The 22,038-nt window shown below is 44.9% G+C and overlaps 1 protein-coding gene and 2 long non-coding RNA genes across 3 annotated transcripts in view; 1 reads left to right on the forward strand and 2 right to left on the reverse strand.

Moving 5' to 3' along the window:
* LOC107273072 overlaps nt 1-8,513 on the reverse strand; it is a 54,524-nt gene extending 46,011 nt beyond the window's left edge. Inside the window, exons 1-3 of the mRNA XM_025090380.1 lie at nt 8,210-8,513; nt 7,702-8,000; nt 2,347-2,455 (exon numbers count right to left, since the gene is read on the reverse strand). Of these exons, the coding sequence (XP_024946148.1) occupies nt 2,347-2,455; nt 7,702-8,000; nt 8,210-8,275 (474 nt within the window). The 5' untranslated portion in view covers nt 8,276-8,513. The remainder of the gene's footprint in view (nt 1-2,346; nt 2,456-7,701; nt 8,001-8,209) is intronic.
* Nucleotides 8,514-9,487: 974 nt separating this feature from the next.
* LOC112495156 lies at nt 9,488-21,987 on the forward strand. The gene is made up of 3 exons (XR_003061446.1): nt 9,488-9,618; nt 9,783-9,865; nt 21,152-21,987. It is a non-coding gene; the product is annotated as an uncharacterized LOC112495156 (long non-coding RNA).
* Nucleotides 17,197-18,113, reverse strand: LOC112495155. The gene is made up of 3 exons (XR_003061445.1): nt 17,659-18,113; nt 17,495-17,587; nt 17,197-17,318 (listed from the first exon to the last, which is right to left on the reverse strand). It is a non-coding gene; the product is annotated as an uncharacterized LOC112495155 (long non-coding RNA).
* Nucleotides 21,988-22,038: the final 51 nt, after the last annotated feature.

Here is a 22,038-nt window from a genome sequence, read left to right on the forward strand (position 1 = left end):
AAAAAAAAAAAAAAAAAAAAAAACATATGGCAATTAAAAACACCTAAAAAGAGAAAACAAGCTTCCACGTTCTCGATACCAGGCGTTGGCGTTGATCGAAAATTTCAAATAAAAGAATTTTCGTTCCGTTCGAAAATGTACCTATGGGAGAAACACGCATTATAATCCAAGTGGAACAAACCGCGACTGGTCAGACCCGTGAACGAACCTACGTATAAAGCTGAAAGGCAAGCCATTATATACGCGCGATTCGGTCCACTGTAAAACATTTATAACACCCAGTACATACGCATTGTGCCCAGTGGCCTGTCAATCAATGTGAGTATAATAATAATAAAAAAAAAAAAAAATTTCCATGTACGAACATTCGTAATGTAATCACAGATAAGAAGATAAGAGGTCAACAATGACACACACGTATATATATGTATATATAGCCGCGAATATATTTCCCCTCTGTGAAAAGAAAAAAAAAAATAGCGTACAACGTAATTTCGTATACGTTAAAAGGGCGACAGATTCGAAAATAAATTCCTGAAACAAGTCCTGCGGTTTCGGCTCGATATTTCAAAGCCATTATTATGTCGCCCAGGATATTCAGGAGCTAATAGACGGCGAATCGATACTGCACCGAAGGCATCTGTAAATACAGACTGTTTATTATGCCGCGCAAAGGCAGCATCCTCCCAGATAGCTTGCACGAAGACAGAGAGAGAGAGAGAGAGAGAGAGAGAGAGAGAGAGAGAGAGATTGCGGCCGAGGGAGAGGGGGTGGTCCCAGGGTGTCGGCAACAGCTGTGAAATGTTTATGAAGGCCCGACTAATTTATCACACTCACACAGAGTTACCACGCGTGCTGACTTTATCACACTTGCGCCATGCTTATACACGAGGGAGAGGAATCGATACGCCGCTGAACGGAAACAATGCGATGCGTATAAATCCGAGGAAAAAGACCAGCCGACCGAGCCAGTCGACAGGAAACTAACGCGTGAAGATAGCCCTGGTCGTTCAGCACGTACGAATCGCTTGCCGAGTTCAGCAAACGCTTTAATCGTTCATTCTTGAACGTCACTTCGATTCACCCCACCCGTCGTTGCTCTCTCTTAGGGTACGAGCTGAATGAAGAGAAAAAAAAGAGAGAAAAAAAAGAAGATTCGTCAGACTACCGGGGAAAGGAGCTGGAGAAGTTACAGTTACGTGACGAAAGGTGATAGGATACTATGTATTACAGCGTGTCAATGTTTATATATATATATATAAACACACTTGAATGTAAAGTAGAATTACAATGCTCGGTGCGTTAAGTTCAGCAGCAACATCTGTATATACAAAGTTACGTACGAGGTTCCGAGCTTTTTAAGGACTCACAATGAAGGAGTAAAGAAAAGAAAAGAAAAAGAAAAAGAGAAAGCAGCAGCACCCACCATAACGTCGAACATTGTCTGAACTGCAGCTACCAGTGAAAAGCACTCGATCTTAGTACACTACACGTGTACTGTTAGCGAGCCAGAGCTTAAGTGGTTGGATTTCAAAGATTTTTCAAGTACGGCAACAGGCAGGAGGTTTAGGAGGTCATTCAGCCATCTTGAAGAGTCGGCTCGATCATTGTCAAACGGGGGCCCGTAATAAATAACGCGGAAGCGGTGGATTCGATCGGGCTCATTTATCGCGGTGGCGAAATAACGAGTGCGTGGCCAAGCGGATAAAATCGTACGAGCCATGTGGCCCACCTCGTTCCGTTCTGTCGAGAAAAATTGGGGCTGATACGGCGGAGTTAGGGCAGCTGACAGAACGCACGACAACCGATGACTTTCAGACTTGCCGCTGGAACACGCGTTTATCCCTAATCGACGTAGCGAGTTTAAAAAGAAAAAGTAAAAAAAAAAGAAAAAAAAGACGAGAACTTTTTCTTTTGCTCGAAGTGGGGAGTGATGGTAAAAAAAAATAATAACAATAAATAATGAACCCCCGTAATTGTAATTTCGTGCCGATGCAACCCTCCGGGGTACACGCGATAATTTTTTAATAAGTATTATTACGAACCACGCCATTTTTCTTGTTTTTTTTTTTTTTAATATTTTTCGTTACTCTCGATATATAATTTCGAAATATATATCTATACGGTAGAATCCGATTTACGGATTCATTATTATTAATTATCATTAAACACTGTACTGAGCTTATCGAGCGACGATAATAATTGCACTTAGAATTTCAGGATTGTCACGTCGTACCGTGTCGTATTGGATTCCGCGGGATCGCGTAAATAATGGTGAAAAATCTGCGTGACCGTATATCCTGATTATCGAAGGAATATAATAGTGATGTATGCTTTGGCATTTACCTGCGAGCTGCCAATTACCGTGTTGACCGAATGACGTTGATTTGTACCGACTCTCCATTTTCCTTCATACGGTCGGGCCCAAGGGCTGATCCACGCCCACGGTCCGTCCCTGTGAACAAAATCAAACGCACGAGTCGCAGGTGACTATGAAGGGACTGTACGTTGTGTCAAATGGTAAATAAAATATGTAATTGTTACGTAACCGACGTTACAAATCGTTATCATTCCATCCACGTTGTCAGATCCGTCTTATCCATCCACGGTCCGAGTCTTAGGTCTCAATCAATTTTCCATAAATTTATTTGGTCGTTCGTCTTCTTCGTTCAATCTTTTTTACCGACCGTCACAAGGAGCGTCGTCGTTTCGCGGCAGGCGATCGCGTGTCGAAACTTCCTACCTTCCTACGTACGTATACGTACACAGCGTGACGCAAGAAATGTTCTACACAAGGCAGGAAGAAGAAGAAGTTTTCCAAAGGCGGCAGCAGAGCATAGCTAAAGGATCGCGCGTGTCTGCTAAATACGCGTACGCCGAGCGAATACTAAACACTTTGGCAACGGCTCATTTCCCGGTCGGTAACGTGCGTTACCCACGGGCTATTTATATTGGCGAAGCCACCCAAAGATTCCTCGTAGGATACCGCACGGAATAGAGTTACGCCCTAATTTCCGTTTCGACGGGAAGCAACTTCTCTTTTTATATGCTTCACGCCGTACCGTGTTGATAGATACTAAATGTCAGTATACTGGGGCATTGCAAGGATCACGCGTTACGTACGTAACGTATTATAGGTTCCCCATGTTTATAATTTACGAGTTTCACCTTTCATAAATCTCCGCGGGGTGGCGCGTCGTTCGCTCGGTCGGACTACCGTCCCCCTATAGGGCCTGCCAGATTTTTCCTCGGCTGATATACATACGTCGTAGAGGGAGTATATGGGCCCAATTTTTTTTCTATCTTTCATTTCACGATTGTCAGATTGATCGAAGATACGTTACGTCACGCTCGATCGATAAATAAATATCGATTGATTCGAAGGACGGACAGACACGTGTTTGTATCGCCTACGATGTCTGTCGTGGAAAGAAACAAAAATTGTAATTTTTTTTTGTCGGCTATCCACCGCTAAGCTGATAAGAATTTCAAAGCTCGATCCGCCTAGACTCTGGATATAAAGTTTTCGTAACTCTGTTAAATCTTCTCGATCATCCAAGACCGACGTCCGAGTTATTCGCTCCGGGCAGGAAGCAGCCTGGAAACGTTATATCTTCCAACTGTCCAAACGGAACGGACAAGATTGGTCTTATAAAATTTATCCAAACCTCGTTTTTCCCGGCGATTTAATATTTTTTCGAGAGCAAATTCTTTTCTACGCTTTTTCAACCATCTATATAGAACCCACGTATGATTAATGCACCAGCTGCAACTCTACGGTACGCACGTGTACGGAATCGAACAAAGGTGAAAATTTCAGCCGGTATGCAACGTGGTATCCTCCTTAGTCAGATTCCTATGGGACAGCCCGTAGAATATACAGACGCATTATGAAATGCGTGGTACGTCCTCTGGGGTAAATAAGTTCTCGCCTGGAATACATCAGGCAACACGTGTCCCGCAAAAAGCAGAGTTCTGCGTAACAATAAGTTGATGGAAATATAGTGCTCCGCGGGGAATCAAAACAGTATTAAAACTTTTCCACCCTTTAATGCGTCCAGCTTCATCATTTTATTTTCAAAGTCGTTCGGTGTCCCTATACCGCCAAATCGTACAACGCATTCACTTTGCCTGTTTCTAATATCCAAGCCGTCCAACGTTTATCGGTTGAACGAAACAAAAAATCTCCCACCGCCCCTCACCCGACCTCCACCATAATACGAAAGTATATGAATGCATAACACGAAAAAAAAAAAAAAAACCTAAAAATTACTATCGACCTATACCACGTTACGCCAAGGACGATAAATGATCCCTGTAATAGTTTCCGTACACGCACTATAGCCTTGGCTAACGTAATATTACATAAACCATATTAGATTGCAGGAACGGTTAGTGGCCGTGTAATAATCAATAATTCAAAGGTGGCCAAAGCTATGCGTGCCATAAAACTCATATTCTCTCTCGACCTCCCACAGCCCGATCTCGCCGAAATAAATCAAACAATCAAAAAAGATTACCATACCGTTCAAACGATAGGCATCCGTCCAGGTAGTCTGCATTAATTTCAATCTGACTAATTTAATCGATCACATATCGTATCACGTGTATAATTACGAGACTTTCCTATATACATAGATATACAAGCACGATGCACCAGGATCAATAATTATTCTTATCTACGACCAAACTATCGTCATTGATTCCAAGAGATCGTTCCGAGTCTGATCTTCGAGATTGTTGAATTAAAAAACAAAAAAAAAAGTTTTATAAAACTTTCCCGAAGCCTTCGTTCTTTTTTTTCCTCGTTACACGAAGCTTCGATCGATCGTCACCAGGAGCGCTCCTTGCTGTTAACGAACAATGCCGAAGCGAACGAATCCTCGTTAAACTAGAAAGGGGTGACGAGGTACCTAAGTATACCTATCGCTGGAAATATCGATCTCGAGCTTCTTCCAGGAAGTTAGCAAATCAACCCTCTTTCAGACTTTCGCACGATCCCTTCGAATATGGGCTCTTCAAAATAATTATTTAAATAACATAACCAACGTATAAACACCGTACGGATCTTTCCATCGAGCAGACAAGCGCCAAAGTGAATTCTAATCTTAATTTACCTGCACCGCAAATTCGTACCACGTTTTCAAGCCTCGTAAGGTTTAACGAAAATTTTTCCATCGGCGATGGGGCAGTCTGTGACGTGCGATCGTTATCACAGGGACATCGATAGTATACGTGATTCTGGTATTTCAATCTATCGGCTAATTAACAGGGTTGCATTATATACGATAGGGGTTGGTTTATTGTTCCCAATGGACGATTGCGGAAATGAGTGATTTTAACAAAGTGAAGTAGTGCGCAAGCAAGGGTGTAGAAGGAAAGGTGAGTGACGGGTGTGGGCAGGCTGGTTAGAGTCAGGCAAGGGGATGATATATATATATACGTATATAAACCCTGGCTAATTAAATCGAATAGGTCGATATACTCGTTTAGCCGTCATGAAACTAGCTTTTCCGACGAGCCAACCCTTACACACTATTTTAGCAGATATTACGATGAAGTGGGGTGGTCCAGGATGCCCGAGCTATGAGGGAGTGATTATTAGGGATGGGATCAAGATGGCTTCACGCGTGAAAAGGGAGAGGCTTGGAATTTTCATGAAAATACGAAGTCTTCGAAGTGAAACCCGCTACGCGATAAGAGCATCGAAAGTTCTTTGATTATCTTTTAGATAAGTTCGAGAGTTATCAACTTAATCAGATTGTAACGAAATTTCATGTAAATAAATTATCAGTCCTACCACGGTTATTGGATTGGGCGTTAACGTTCCTTTAATTTCGTTAATTAACTAGGACTCAATAATAATACTCGAGCCGGTTCTAATTAATGAATAACTGAAGCATACATATATGGAGGACTGTTAGAATTTGTCACCGACCTGAGGAGAAGGATATTACAGGGTTAATTTACTCAAGCAATAATGCCGGAATCATAAGCCCCAGGTGTTACCTCCGCGAATCTTCAACCCTCATAAACAGCCGTAGGAGAAGGCGTGAGCGGAACGTCCGTATCCTGCGCTGCTTGCTGCGTTACAATATCAGAGAGAGAGGGACAGAGAGAGAGAGAGTACACAGGTTAGATATAGTTTGTCGAAACGAGCCAGAAGGGGTAAAACCGTTAGCTATACTGTGTATAGCAATTTCTCTGCAAACCTACTTCAATTCCCAAGGCTAGTTTCCATCCAGTTCTCCATGACGCTCGCCAGTAATTTGTACCTGACCGACGCGGTCCCATTTCCCTATATCATTTTTTATAACCCAACCGCGAATCTAGCGTCGCGCCTGCCATTTCTCGAGATTAATCCAAACCGAACGAAAGGAACGATAGAGAAGCAGTGACAGTCTTCACATTGATAATCAAACCTAAAACGTTCGTTTGTAATACAGATGGGAATTCATACTACCTTTATATACGTATAGGTACGTGCAATAAAAAATATTTAACTAAAGATACGAATAAAGAGCTTTTTATGAAATTCCATGTGCTACATATTATTTATGGAATATTGTACGTATATCTATATACACAATAATTAAGGCTTTCCAGGTGTCGTGACTCTGGGCTTATGGTTAGGAACTGGTTGAATGTTACTTAGCATGGCGAAAAGCGATACCGGAGTTGTAACGTGTCGCGTTTGAAAAAATTACGTAATGCGCAATTCCACGATTACTTCGTGGCGAGGTATATGTATAAGCATAGTGTGCTATACCTACTGCAACTGTGTAACCGGGCTTACCCGTGTTCATTGTACTTGAAAGTTTTTCGAATTCTGCTTTATGCTTATGAGTATGGATAAAGAGTGGTCGTAGTTACGACGCGCCAGCAATTTTAGATAGGAACACTTTTTAAGCCGCGGCTTCGCATTGAAAGATAAGCCATTATAAGTCGTTCACGTGCGATGGCTGGCTCTGAAGTTGAAAAAGGTGTCTCAGCGAGTTCCCGTATCGTGTAATAACTACCGGAAGCTTTTATCCGGAGCTTTTACTCTGTCGGTCATTACATATACAGTATAGATACACGCGTATCGATTTATACTTTCTTGAACGTCCTTTATAAGAACTTTATAAGGTCCGAGCGTTAAACGCATTTTTAAAAAATAATACGAAATTCGCTACGAATGTAATAAAGTTTTGATAAAAAAAATTCGTCTCTTGAGTAATCCCAACTTTTTGTATATGTCTCTATGTGACATACTCGACTGCGAAGAAACTTTACTAATAGAATATTTAGTCAAAACTGAGGTATCGAGTGGTTGGACTTTAGGATATGTAATAATACGATGATTTTGCGCAGACCACTTTCTGAAGGGATTACGTATATGTGTTGCGTATTTTCAATATCGAGTGTCAGTGAAATCGCTGTGTTGAAACATCTATTTCGTAGAATTTAGTCAACAGAACCTACTGCGTCTTAGCTTGAAACGTACGTGAGGTTAATAGGAAAAAAGGGAGAAAGAAACAATCGTCCGTCTGTCAGTTAAAGATACCTTTCGAAATACACTGCCAGTACTACCAGCATGGTTGTGTCTCACTTAATAGCATGCAGATCAACAGAGACATCACTACAAACATAATACTGGTAGCAAATTGGAACATACCTTCAGTCAAAATGTCATTGCGACCGAAAATAAAACGTACGTACATATGTGAAGACTTTCTCCTCGTGTCGTGTCCTTCGTCACTCCCTCCTTCGTTCTTCTTTACTCTTCTGTGCTTTTTTTGCTTTTCTTTTCCTTTCTTCTCACTGCACTTTCGAACTTGTACTCGCACCCATGTTGTTGCTCGTCGCGATTTTCGTAACAATGGCGGGTCTATGGCCGCTCGGGTGTCTCCGTTGCTTTTCGGTCGGCTTCGTGAGAACCCGCGGCCGTTCGGGGCCCCTCGGCAAAGCATCATGGCCGTTACAAGCCGGGCGCGATGTGTAGTGTACCGCAAAAAACACTAACGTGTAAAAAACTATACCAAGTACAATATTCGATAGGGAATCATCTAAAGTGTGATTAATTATTAAATGACCATTAGGTCAAATAATTGTGTATGAGAAGCAGTATTAATACGAGTAGCGAAGGCGTTATAGGAAATTTGAAAATTACAATTTAAATGAAGGGCTAGTGTTGGGTCATACAATAAGTAGATATGTAGTGACTTACGTATCTTGGCAGTTTTTTAAACGTGTTCTTTGGGAGTATGTCTGGTAGCCATACTAAAGAGGACATACAAGTGCATATGCTGATAGTGGTCCGATCGATGAATTATATTAATAAGTGTATACATTAACACTTAGAAAGCAAGAAGCGTGGTGGGTAACAGTCAGAAGTGTTGGAAATTGTAAAATTTGTCGGAGTGCAAAAATTGTTACGCAGAAACCGCGAATGCGTGTGTGGGAAGGAGGGGAGGTCACTTTTGGGAGTGCTTAGGCTTTGAGCGGTCATTCCCTCACGAGCCGGTCACGTATACCAGTCTCTTGGACGACCCCGTCTTACCAGTTTGTATTCTTTTTTTCTATATTTATTTTCTGTTTATTCCTATACTCTTATTCCTTACTTTGCTAATATCATTTTTGTTTTCCTTTCTTATTTCTTAACTTATTCTTTACTTTCCTTATTGCTTTCTTTCTGCCTTCGTCTTTCCTTTCTGTTCTCGTTTACTTTTCCTTGTGCTTGTCTTACTTTTCCTATTTCTTTGATTGGGCTGAGCATGTTTCTTTGAGTAGTGATAAGAGGGTAGTTCATTCTGTTAGAGAGACACACGTGGACTATGGTGACGGAGGTTGCTCTTCCACCTCATCTGCTGAGTTTGCTCAGTGGGACCAGGTTGTGGTCGCAATATGGTCTCTCCGGACCTTCGGGGCCTTGAGGACCCTTAGGGTACGCTACGACCATAGTCTTGCGTGTGGTCAATCTAACCAGGTGTGTATCTTTCGCGATTTTAGTATAATTTTCTTCACTTTCCTAACAAGGCTTCCTGAAGGCTTCGCTGACCCTTGAGCACCTGTGTGGATGGAAAGCATCCCAAGTGTCGGTAGAGAGGTCGGAGGGGTAGTCCATTGGCTCTGGGCAAAGTAGCTGCCTTTGCTCGTGTTCCTGGGTTGGCTTCACTTGAAGTAGTATCGGTTCTTTTGATTAAAGTCCCTGCCGGATACGAGAGACTTTCCTGTTAAACTTATCTTTTGCGTCTTTCTTGTCGCCTGTCCCAGCTTCCTTTCGTTCCTGAGGTTTTTCCCCGCATCTTGGACGCAGGAGTCTCAGGACTCTGGGGCTTTTTTCCTCAATCCCCAAAACACGGTCCTCCGGTGGACCTCGGAGGGGTCGTAGCTCCTTCGTGAATAGGTAGGACCTCACGGAAATGGGCGGGGAGGGGCCCATTTCACAAGATTCTTTTCTACCTTCTTTATTATTTTTCCAACTTTGAAGTTCCTTCCCTTTATTATCTTGAACGTTTTCCTTCTTCCTGCAGATCATCCAACCAATGGTCAAAAGTTCAACTTTAAATGGCAGCTGGAGCTACAACTTCCACCTACATTCTACTCGCACGTCGGATCATCCCAATTTTTCTCAAGGTATATACCAACTCATTTTGAATTTATCGTTAGGTCATTGTCAGGTCTTCGGTATCTTTAATTCTATGAATTATTGGTACAATAAATTCGACTACTGACCGCTCAATTGATATATATACAACAATAAACCAGAGTACTATATTTGCTATAAATCGGCATTTCAGGAGAACAACAATCCAGGGATTTTCGTTTCAATGCTGTGGTGCATTCTGCTTTCTGACCATTAGGTGAAATCACTGGTAGCCACGTAAGTAGGATTTACATTTACGTATATAGTATATTCTACATATCAGAACCGCGCGACACAGATTACACGGGCATGTCTAGTCTACACGAATTCAATACGTTTTGTCAGAGAAATTCACAGAACTCCTCTACTTACCATAATTATTACACGTAAGTATTTTTCCTAAGAATATCATAAGTTCTAGCTACTCAACTATATATCAAAGCAGTTCCAACCACTGAAATTTATATCTCGGCACGAGACCCGACCGAATTTCTTGATACAGTACAGGTAAAATATAAACCTGGAATTTTTAAGGACTTCTGAAAACAATCGCGATTACACCTATATCTATTAATATTACAATAAATCTACATAAAGCATTGTACATCTAAAACAATACAAGAATTTGAAATATCTACGTTCAACTTGTTTACTCTACGTATACACGCAATAAAGACAATTGCATAACGCGACTGCCTTGCCCGAGTGAATAATTAAAGGTACCTATACAATTTGAATTTTCCCGCTCCACGAGATAAAAGCAAGTGAATTATATCTACGGTATGATAATAATTATGTGTACTACTTTAATCAATATTTCGTTTAAGAAATACGCGAATCATTGTACAACTGAGAAGTTAGCATCTTTGCGGTGGCAGCTCAAAACAAAGCCCATAAGGAACTATGGAATTGCGCTGGATTCAAAGGAAACTGTAATTTTATTTACAGTTGCCACCACCTGAAATGCTAATTTCACAATCGCAATCAATATATATACAAATCACATTAAAATCAGTCAAACTATCCGTAAAGCAGCACTTACCTAATAACTGAGGAAATACGGTGTATCCAGTGCCGTGATATCACGATATCTCGGCAATGTAAATATTTCTGTAATACGAGGGAAACGTGCGGGTACAATTCGAGCAGGAGAGACTGCGGACACCGAGGACAGAAGCCAGAACGGATGGTAGAGGAATTTGCCAGGAAACCGTCGAGGCGTTGACATTCTCTGGGCTCTGGGGCTCCCGTGCAACCTCAGCCCCTCTTGCTTTACAACCTAACCTCTATCGCTTGGCAGAAGAAGCACCGGAAGTACATAGGAGAAATACCCAGAAACAAATATCGTTGAAGCGATGTTCCTCGTAGGTTGATATAACGTTTACCGTAGTATTTGGTAACACGTGTGTCGCGCCGGTGCATTGCGGATCGTGTTAGGTTCTCGCCCAATTTACATGTATATGCCTAACCTGACCTTAATTTATATAGATCTATATCACAGTGACGCTCAGGTACCCATGTACGGTTACGCATAGTAACCCTAGGTACGTGTAAAATATGCATAAGCTATAGACACCAAAGTGACTTACCATACGGATAGATACTTGGATCTTTCAGGCTACTGCGTACTGACGCTGCACAAAGCACAAAGGCCGTCCTGTGCTCAGGTACAAAGCGTGACGCGGTCCGCACGGATGCCCACGTGCCGCGCACGTGGACCCGTGCTCTTTCCTCGACATGGAATATACTCGCGTTCAATATCTATACGTTCGTATCATTTGTCCGAAATGCGAGTACCGGATATATTGAAAGGGAATAGTCATATAGGTTTTATTTGAAAATATCTACCTTCGCGCACGATGCCGTCTGCTTTCGTTTCATAGGATATTTGAAATCCTTCTCCTTGGTGAACTTATATCTGACCTGGGCCGTGACAGTCGGTTTCTTCGAATTGCTATTCAGGATCAGCTGATTGCTCGCTCATTATACGATTCCACGAACGTAATATATCTTAGGTGTAATTTCGAAAAAATTTTCTTCACGGATACGTACGTTCACGTTTAAATAATTGGGCGGTTTCGAGTGAAATTTCCAAAAATTCTGTCTTTCGAATCGGATCAAATTATTTTATTTGTCCAATTCGAGCGGACGACTGGGAAGGTACAGAGAAGAGGGATATATTCCATCGAACGAGATAATAACGTCGAATCGACTATAGTTAGTTGTAATTACTTGAATTGCTCGTTAAATCGACTGATTAATTGCCTGCCACTGGCATCACTTCCTAAGCAGTCAGATAGTAAAGTTACATTTGATTATGGCCATAGCTGATTGATTTAACGCAAAGCCATTCGGCATCCAGATGGCCAAACAGTAAGAACGGTATTAAAGCTGAGCTTCATTTAAAATCGATCGCGCGATTCGCGTGTATGACGCATCGTAAAGTTCAATTGCTTCTAGAAACCATTGATCATTCACTGGTTCGACCAGATCCCCGCTTTGTGTCACGACCGAGCAAACCCCTCGAGCACTACTCCCTCCCTGCTGGCCCAGCTCGGGTTTCGCAGCGTGAAGGCCCGTCCTCTTTTCGATATACATTTCCTCCAGATATCGCTCTAATACGGCGTCTACACTATAAAACGCAATTATCTTGAGAAACGTCAACCCTCCGTCGTAGCTTCGAGCTCAGTGTCAGGTGGGCGATACAGTGGGGGGTAGGAGCTTTTGGTGCCTCGAGGATACCTTGGCAATAGATCTACCCCTAACTCTGAAGTATAGACCAGGGGTGGTTACGTCCATCTCTCTCTCTCTGACTCACTCTACACTTTCATAACCTCTTAGAACGTTGACTCTCTTCCTAACTTTCCTTCGCTTTCTCCAGCTGGCTGACGTTCTTCCAGCTGCCCCCCCCACCTGCCCCTTTCAAGGACTGTCGTCCGTTACGCTATGGGGTAGCTTGCTGAGGCACCCACACACACCCTTGCAAAAATACTCTGACGTGACGGGACTCGCGACGACTCCGACGCGTTATATAAATTCTGCGGACATGATCTTTTTTACAAAATCTCCCCATTTACATAATTGATGTAATAATTCGATACTCCGGAGAAATCCGTGGACACGTCGGAATACGAATATTCTGGTAAAATACAGACGTCAAGGAGAGTGACAGGGCGGGAGGGTCCCTGGGTCGTATGTACCCACCCGTCAGACTCTTAACGGAAGTTCAAATGTCACTAGCACGTGACAAGGACATAGGGGTAATTTCGTTTGGAAGAAGAATAACTTGGTTTCTCTTTGGTCGGACTGGCTTCTACGCTGATGAGGTTTCACGTGTAAAACTTGGCCCCGGCCTCTCCCGTTTAATCTTCATGGCGATTGCGTGGGGCCCCGAGTTCCACGAGTTTAAACTTCCCGCGAAGCAATCTTCGGTGCAACAATGCCACTCGGCTCGCGTGGGAATTCTCAAATGAGATTAGGAACCGGCGTAACGTTGACGCGAAGACCGATAGGAACTTCAAATTCAGTTTTACCAAAGAGAGGCTCTTACGGTTTCTCGTTGTCTTTCGCGCACTGGGATAGAACGATAACGACGATAACAAAGGGGGGGTCGGTAGAGCCCGCGGTCCAGGGTCAGACGTTACTTAAACGGATCATACCGCAAAGGGGCATACCAGTGAGAAAATATCAGGGATGAAAGGAAAAGAATGAGGGAACGTAGTATATGGATATATGACGATTCCCTTTGAAGTCACATAACAATGCCACCCGTGTGACGTAACGGGGAGGGAGGGATTGGACTGTGGAGGGGTGGGGGTCAAAGTTGTACAGAACGGGGACGAAATAGAAGAAGAGGCTACTTCAAAGTAGGATAATGACAAGATTCCCGGATTCACTATTTCTTTTTTTTTTTCTTCTTCTTTACCGGAAGTACGTCAAGAATAAATTCATCGCACGGAATTACCGGGGTGCCGTTTCTCTTCGAATTTTCGTAAGATTGCTTTTGGCATGATGGAGTAAAGTAATGGCACGGGAAAGGGAGAGAGCGAGAGGAGGGGGAAGGTGGTCGTGAGTGTACCTGAGGGAGAGGCGAATAGCAAAGGAATGAGAGGGAGGGAGAGAGAGAGAGCGCGAAAAAGAGCAGAAGGGAAATAAAGAGTAAGTGACTAAAAGCTCGCGCAGAACGAAGTAGATCTCGAGAAGAAGCGAGAAGGAGTCGTGGACATTAGGCGAAGGAGGAGAAGGAAGAATAGCAGGAATAAGGATATAAGAAGCGAAGAAGGTCGAAGGACCACTTGGATTCCCTCGTTCTAGCCGTTTTCCTTCATTGGACCATGTCCATTACATTCTCGAGGAGTTTCCACGTGTACACAGTGCATAGGAGCTAACAGGGAGCATTGACGTGTGACGGTCTCAAATCCCATTTTCTACTGGCAATTGGCAGGATAAGCCGAGCTCCTTGACCCGATACGTCCTAATCCATGCCACTGGATACATTTTATACAGCGCACTTGGCGCAGTGGTTTAGCCCGCTTGACAACTTAGTTTAGCGGGAACGTGTCGTTTCGGTCGGCAACTGATTTAACCGTGACTACGATCGAGCTGCAATTGCTTGGGAAGATTGCTTTCCAGTATATATATATATATATATATATATATATATATATATATAAAAATAAACATAACGCCACAGTAACGTGGACTTTGATTACCTTACGAAATCATAGCCAAATCTTCCTCGTACGTTGTTTAGGGTCCGGGGAGTGCTTTGCTTCTCAGTCTCGAGTCTCTCGAGGTGAAACGGTATTATTTACCGGCAAGGTCTCATTATACCTCGGTGGCTGGTAAGATACGCACGTGGGGGGAGAGTCTCATTTCCAAGCAGGCTGTCACCGGTAATCCAGGACCGCGAATACCTTCTCCATCTTGGTCCATTTAGGGATTCAACGAATTTCGGGGGGATACGTCGTTTGCTCCTTTCTCTCGTTAACAAGTAGATACCATAAAATCATTAGGGACGGATTCGAAATGTTCGAGGGAGAGGGTGCGAATCGCCCTTTTGAGAAATAGCCCTTGCCCCTTGACTTCTCGTTGGGTCGAGAACTCCTGAGATGATAATCTAACCGGAAATCGGACTTGGTCCTCCAGTCTATCCAAATGCAGATACGACTTTAGCTTTGGCCATTGTTGCCGGGGCATTTGCGAAATAGCACAGCGCCAAAGTTATGGGAGCGCTACTGTGTGCTTCCGATCGATAACCTTACGCCGGTTTTACCTCTGGGTGGCGAAGTTTAAATTTATAATTAGGAGCGATTAACGAGTGTACAAAATAAAAAGAGTATATATATACACGTGTTTATGTGTGTCACGTGCCATTTCGCTTGAACCTTCGAAGTTCTGGTACTCGACGTGAAAACATTTCTAGTTTCAGAGACTTTCGTTATGCATTACTCGTATACGTGTATCGGGGGGTTTGGTTTTGTTGGGGGGTTTTTTTCTTCCTTTTTTTTTTTTCGTCAGATATCGGTAAACGCATATCGTAAACGTAGGAAACAGATTGGAAAGAAATATATTTCTCGACGGTTACTCGACGAGTTCTTTAGGCCTTGCTTACCCATATGTGTATATGATATTTATGCATATACAGTGGTACACGTTGTGGAATGTCGATGGTTCGAAAAGTAATTCCAAAGCGGTGTACAAAATTCACCTATGTACGACGATCGATGTCGTTTACCAAAATGGTACGAGACTGTCGATGGGAATTCGATATTTCTAGTTAGAAATATTATTGAATCCGCTTTGTAGCTGGCGCGAGTTATTGATTCTTATCGAATCGTTACTTTATTTCAGTTTTTTTTTGCTTTCCATTCGTTCGAACAAAATTGTTCGGAACTCTCATTCATGATGGACGCTATCGGTGAATTTATCAAATTAATTAGATGGGTATACATGGATAATTTTTTTTTTTTTTTTCAATTTGCATTAAAACGGCAATCGGGAAGAACTGAATTGAATATAAATATATGGTATATAAAAAGCGCGGAATTTGTATTTTCAATTCCCATCAATAATCCGCTGTACTTTGTATAAAATATAAATGAAGCTCCTGCGGGTGCGAGGAGGATGAAAAAAAAAATAATAATAATAACGAAAGTTTCATTGAATATACGTATATACATTGCCCATATACTTTTTATAGCGTTTCTCAATTTCATTATATTCCATAATTCGCATATATACCTGTAGAAACGAATTTTCCGAAAAACCTTTTACACACGGGTTTCTTATAATTGCAAAGCAAAGTGTCGCAGGAGGTCTCTCGCGGCCTTGTTAAAAATTATATGAAAACGCGTAGAGTCCTTTTTAAATTTGAAAGCGGATCCGAATAATTGTCACGTGCTTAAAATAAATATTGAGCTTGGCTCGTCGCCGTCCCTGGTCTCGGTTGCCAATTCGACGGCGTCGAATTTTCGACGGATCGACGTGGGATCGGCGAGGGACACGACGCGAGTAGCCAGGCGCCGGTATATACAAATATATAGGTATACGTACACGGTCAAATATTTTCCTATGAAAATCCACCGAAAAACGGCCTTACCTCGTGCAAGTTAATATCGCATCGTGAAAAGGCGACGGGCACAGGTCGCAGATATGAAGAAACACTGCGCGCGGCTCTCTGTACATTATAAAAGCAATATGCCGCCGAAGCATCCCTTTTATGAATTTGCGAGCGAACCGTAACGAGTTCTAATGACGCAGGAATAGAGAGAGAGAGACGTAAGCGTATAAGCGGCGAGTAAAATGTTATTAGCAAGTAAATTTCTCGTTAGGGAAAAACTCATGGGAGTTATTATTAGCCCCGTCTAAGGAATAATCGTAAGACGTCAAAAAAAGAATTCGCAATAGTCATTCTGAAAAGGTACGCGATTTCCTGTCCCTCCTTACCCCCCCCCCCCCCCCCCCCCCCCCCCCCACCCCCCCCCCCCCCCCCCCCCCCCCCCCCCCCCCCCCCCCCCCCCCCCCCCCCCCCCCCCCCCCCCCCCCCCCCCCCCCCCCCCCCCCCCCCCCCCCCCCCCCCCCCCCCCCCCCCCCCCCCCCCCCCCCCCCCCCCCCCCCCCCCCCCCCCCCCCCCCCCCCCCCCCCCCCCCCCCCCCCCCCCCCCCCCCCCCCCCCCCCCCCCCCCCCCCCCCCCCCCCCCCCCCCCCCCCCCCCCCCCCCCCCCCCCCCCCCCCCCCCCCCCCCCCCCCCCCCCCCCCCCCCCCCCCCCCCCCCCCCCCCCCCCCCCCCCCCCCCCCCCCCCCCCCCCCCCCCCCCCCCCCCCCCCCCCCCCCCCCCCCCCCCCCCCCCCCCCCCCCCCCCCCCCCCCCCCCCCCCCCCCCCCCCCCCCCCCCCCCCCCCCCCCCCCCCCCCCCCCCCCCCCCCCCCCCCCCCCCCCCCCCCCCCCCCCCCCCCCCCCCCCCCCCCCCCCCCCCCCCCCCCCCCCCCCCCCCCCCCCCCCCCCCCCCCCCCCCCCCCCCCCCCCCCCCCCCCCCCCCCCCCCCCCCCCCCCCCCCCCCCCCCGATACGTTCGGTTAGTCGCGCGACACGAATGCGAATTGCAGTACAGCGTGACAGAAAACTCGGAGAATTCACTCTGCCGATCGAAGAGACACCGGGTGATGCTACGTGGACGTAGAAGAATGAAAAACTAGAGATGTTGGGATAGAGACAAGGAGGAATGGCGACAGGACGTGGTCGAGGACGAGGACAGGGAGGAGAAAGAAAATAAATAAAACTAGAGTAACAGAGATACCGATAGAGAATAAGAGAGTCGAATAGAGAGAGAAAGAGATCAAGTGGAATTCTCGTTCAAAGTGTAATTACCCAGTGGAGTCGTCTCAACTTTCCTTGGCACCTTTCTGTTTTAATTTCCAGCCAGTCCTCCTTTACCGACGGGGAGCCACTGTCCTCCTCACCCTATAATCCACCATTATTCAAACCGCCGGATTCGTCGCACGGTAGTCATCGTTCGGTTGGCGCGTACATACCTGGGTCCGTCGTCAACAGTCGCCGTTGCCCTTGACGCGGTAGAACGTCGCATTAACGAAATTGAGAAATGAACCTTGCGACACGTGCCATTGACGCTTACGGACCGCGACTCGTCGGGTTGGTAATACTGTACTCCATATTTTAGTATCTCTCGGACACGCAGCACGTGATTAATCATCAGCAATACGGAATTGGTACGGGAATGACACTGCCCGTATCTCAGGGCCCGTGATATACGCACTTAATCGGCAGCGCCATGACACCGAGCGCAACGGAAGATGCGCGGCGGTCGCCCGAACTGGAAGCGCTCGGCGCAGATCGAAGCGGGAAATTTTAAAAGCTAACTGCACGAAGTCTAACGAACTTTCGAAGAAAAACGTTAACGAGGTGTCTGAAGTTAATCGCGTGTAGAAATTGAAAAGGCAAACGGCATCTGGCAGCATATACTTTTGATTAACAGACCTTTAGATATTACATATATATATATATATATGGTATAACTTTGTGGAAATTATGTACACGGAGGCATTTATAGTTTAAAAGGAGAAAGAGGAGTGACACGTCTAATGCAGACGTTACTACGTACCTTCGTATAACGCTGGGCCGCGAAGCTGTGTATTTCACGTTCGTTAAAAATACTTTACATCGTGATCGAAATTCCAAGCGGTATACGGAATAAAAGATGATGCTTATTCCGTCTACGTCGAGGGTTTCATGCGGCGGATGTTAACAATGGTGACAGACCAGAATACGTTTACCAGATCGTTCCGAGGGACTTGGGCAGATGTACATGCCTGTTCATAATTCTGACGGAGTATAGAATTTCCAGTTTGTTCGAAGTAACTACAAAACCTTCGTGCAAACACCCATGTCTGGTTATACTCACGTTCGTCATATATCCGTATATTCGTCGACGACGAGGAGAGCGCGAGGGTGGCAGCCAAGAGCAAAGGGAAAGGCAAGAGGAGACATAAAGGAGCAAGAGTGAGACGCTTATATATACATAAGAACCGAGAGAACACAGGACAGAGTCGTCGACATGATATCAGTGCTCGTACGTTGCATTCGAATGGGAAGTCATCATTAATTAAAATATGGAAAAAGGTTACGGAAATGCTATACACGGAATGTATAAAAGATTCTCATTTAACCGAAGCTCCTCTTACAAACTAGTAGAGTCTAACAATGGCTGAAGATCCGATTACATTTGCGCGCAAGGCGTGTATCTCTAGCTATGCGTCTCTAGTAGATATATATACATACACACGTGCATATTAAATGCATACAGAACCGCAAAAGCGTGCATTCATAATTGCGCGACGGTACGCGAATTTGAAAAAAAAAAAAAAAAATTAATAAAAAATAATAAAACCCGGATAACAGTTAACTGCTTAGTAACATGCTGCAAAGATCGTAGTATGCAAGTCGCGAGTGACCAAATAAAATATACGACTCGTGCAGCTGCAGCTGCGGCCGTAAGGATCGGATCGGGTTTTCGATAAGGACCCTGGCGGATTTAAAGGGTTTGGATTTTACTTGGATAATATAAAGTGTTATGACGTCACGCCGTTGACGTTACGGCCCTTGGCCAATCGGATTGGCCACTCTGTTTATATCGATCGAAATAGTAAATGCGGTACGTGCAAAAGATGCTCATTTAACCGATAGGTACCAACCGCCACATGCACTGGCTGTTAACAACGGCAGCAGACCTAAATACATTTGCATAATTCGAAGTTGCGCGCGTGTCTGTCTATGGGACCGCGAGTGCATGTGCACTATTTATACGGACGCGTATTCAGAATTCAGTCCGGCTTGAATACACACAGGACCGCATGCGAATTTCCAATGTAATTTCTACGTGGTTGGTACTTCGGTTTGAACATTGAAATTATACGAAATATAACGTAACCGACGTGACGTCATAGGACGAGGAGGCGAGATCAAAAATTAAAAGAATTATTGAACGTCCTTCGATCCTTTAACTCGATGACGACTGGAATCATCGGCTCTTCGTTGTATTTTGTATTAATTCGTCGCGCGTTTTCGGGCGGATCGACGTGACGATGAAAAAAAAAAGGTGACTAAGGGGAGTGCGAGAATGGCGGGAGATTCGAATTTTTAATCTGATCGAGAAAATTGATGGGATCGTATATGAGGAAAATCATCGAAAGAATTTTCCAGCCTTCTTACCGTCAATGTTTGTATGAACTCTAGGAATAATCTTCTTCGCGAAATAAAAGGACGAATTGGTTTTACGAGTAATAATGTCAGATAAACTTTTATGATTCTTCAGCAAATTTACATACCCCGACACAGACGTTGAGTCTTTGAACGTTATATTCTTATGCTTTGAGAAGCCAAACTCGTCTCTCTCTCTCTCTCTCTCTCTCTCTCTCTCTCTCTCTCTCTCTCTCTCGACGGGGCTAGAAAATATTTCTGCAAACAGTAGCAGCGCGTATACCTCGCTGTACATAAAAGTCTTTTCTACTTATATCTGTATATCCTTGAATTCTCCAGGTTCCCGTTTTCCCTGTTACATATTTCTCGAAAGTCCTTCAACTTCCCTCGTGCACGCTGCAGTGCAGTTTCGCATTCGCGTATACTTTCGACCATCCAGTGCACGGGGACAGGGTGCTACCTAAAGAGCAAGATGGACGCCGCCGAGGCAAGAATAAAGACAAAGTAGTCGAGTGGGAGCGGGAGGGAGCGGGAGGGAGCGCGAAGGAAAGGGACGGTAGATTGAAAAGGGCGGAGGTATCGAGGCCGATTAAATTATCTCGGTAAATCGGGGAAAAGGCGATCGGATCGAAAAGTTGCCTGTTCAAGTGGCCGTCCGAAAGTATCTCATTCTATCTATCTATCTTTTACTGGTGGCTTCACGGCTCGAGTCACGATTTCACTTGGACCAATCCCACCAGGATGCTTTCATCTATTTTCTCGGAAGTAGCTACCTCTTGCGCTATAGAATAACGTTCCCTGAACTTTACGAAAATAAAGCTTGGCGAGCGTACAGCAGGGGCGAAGGGGGTAGGTACATAGTTTTGGCAGAGGTTGAAGTACACTGCGCAATATATATATATATATATATATATATATATATATATATATATATATATATATCACCGCTGCCGCTGCTATACTAGACACCCAGCATAACCGCATATACAAGACCGCCCGACCTTATCCCCCTAATTTCTTTTTCTCACGCGTGACTCCCGAAGCGCCACGTGGAAAGTTCGCACCGGGTTGGTGGGGGGTGGTGAAAATTTGCGAGCATTAAAGTTCCAACTTCCAGAGGGGGCTCAGGTTTATTTTGTCACCAGGGATTCTCCTTTCTGTCTCATACCCGTCCGCCACTCAACGTCATCAGCTGGGAGGGTCCTGGCCCACTACCGTATACTATCAGGACCCCTGGCACCCCTCCGACCCTTATTGATTTACTGCAAGCATAACAGCCGGCATTAAAATTTGACCGTACTTATTTTGCAGATGCGTTCCTTCGGGATTGCTAGGCTAAGGAGGGTGGTCAGGGGTCGCCCGCCCTCCTCTCCGCCCCTGGAGGGACAGGGTACTCGGTGCTCGTAAAGGATATCGAGGGGAAGATGGGAGCAGAAGACGACAGGTGTGCGATCGATCGTCTGCCCGTAATATCGCAAAAACCCAGGTGGGGGGGGGGTGTACCATACCCCCCCTCTCCATCCAGAAGCCAGTAGCGTCTGCTGCCGGTAGTAATCGGGCGTCGGCGACGGCGTCTACCAGGACCCAGTGTTGCTGCGTCCTCCCGGGTGGTCTCACGAGGACGCGAACGAGGACTGGAGCAGGAAGAAACCTCGAGAGTGGAAATTAACGCTGCTGAAGGTTAATACGGCGCGGCTGAAGAAGCAAATATTTCTCTTTCGCCATCGCCTCGAAGCGTCCCCTATTTCAGGTTGATTGTACGGATAGGAGAGAGAATGAAACGAAGACGGATGGTATTGAGGTTATAACTCAGGTTGCTTGATGAGAACTCTTTAATCAGCTCAGGAATAGGATAGGCGTGATCCATTATTTACTGCCCTATTTTATATCCCAGCCTCCTCCCTTCATCCTGAGGCCCATAAGTCAGTCTTTAGGCAGGTTTTCGCTATGTTCGCGCCACTGCGATCGGGATGGTCCGTTGCTAATTTTTTATTTGGAAATTCACGCGGTGCCGCGGATCGGGCTTGTCCGCTGGTCGCTTGGCTGAACGGTTCTCGTTGAGAATCTCTTTTTTTTTTGCCGGGATGGTCGCGGGTCATTGGAATTCAATTTTGCCAAATTATACATCGCTATTTATGGCGAGTTGGTTTCCTGTTTTTTTTTTTTTTTTTTTTTTTTTTTTTTTTTTTTTTTTTTTT

This window comes from Cephus cinctus, unplaced genomic scaffold (genome assembly GCF_000341935.2).
Source record: "Cephus cinctus unplaced genomic scaffold, Ccin1 Ccin1_scaffold1362, whole genome shotgun sequence".
Taxonomy (NCBI): Eukaryota; Metazoa; Arthropoda; class Insecta; order Hymenoptera; family Cephidae; genus Cephus; species Cephus cinctus.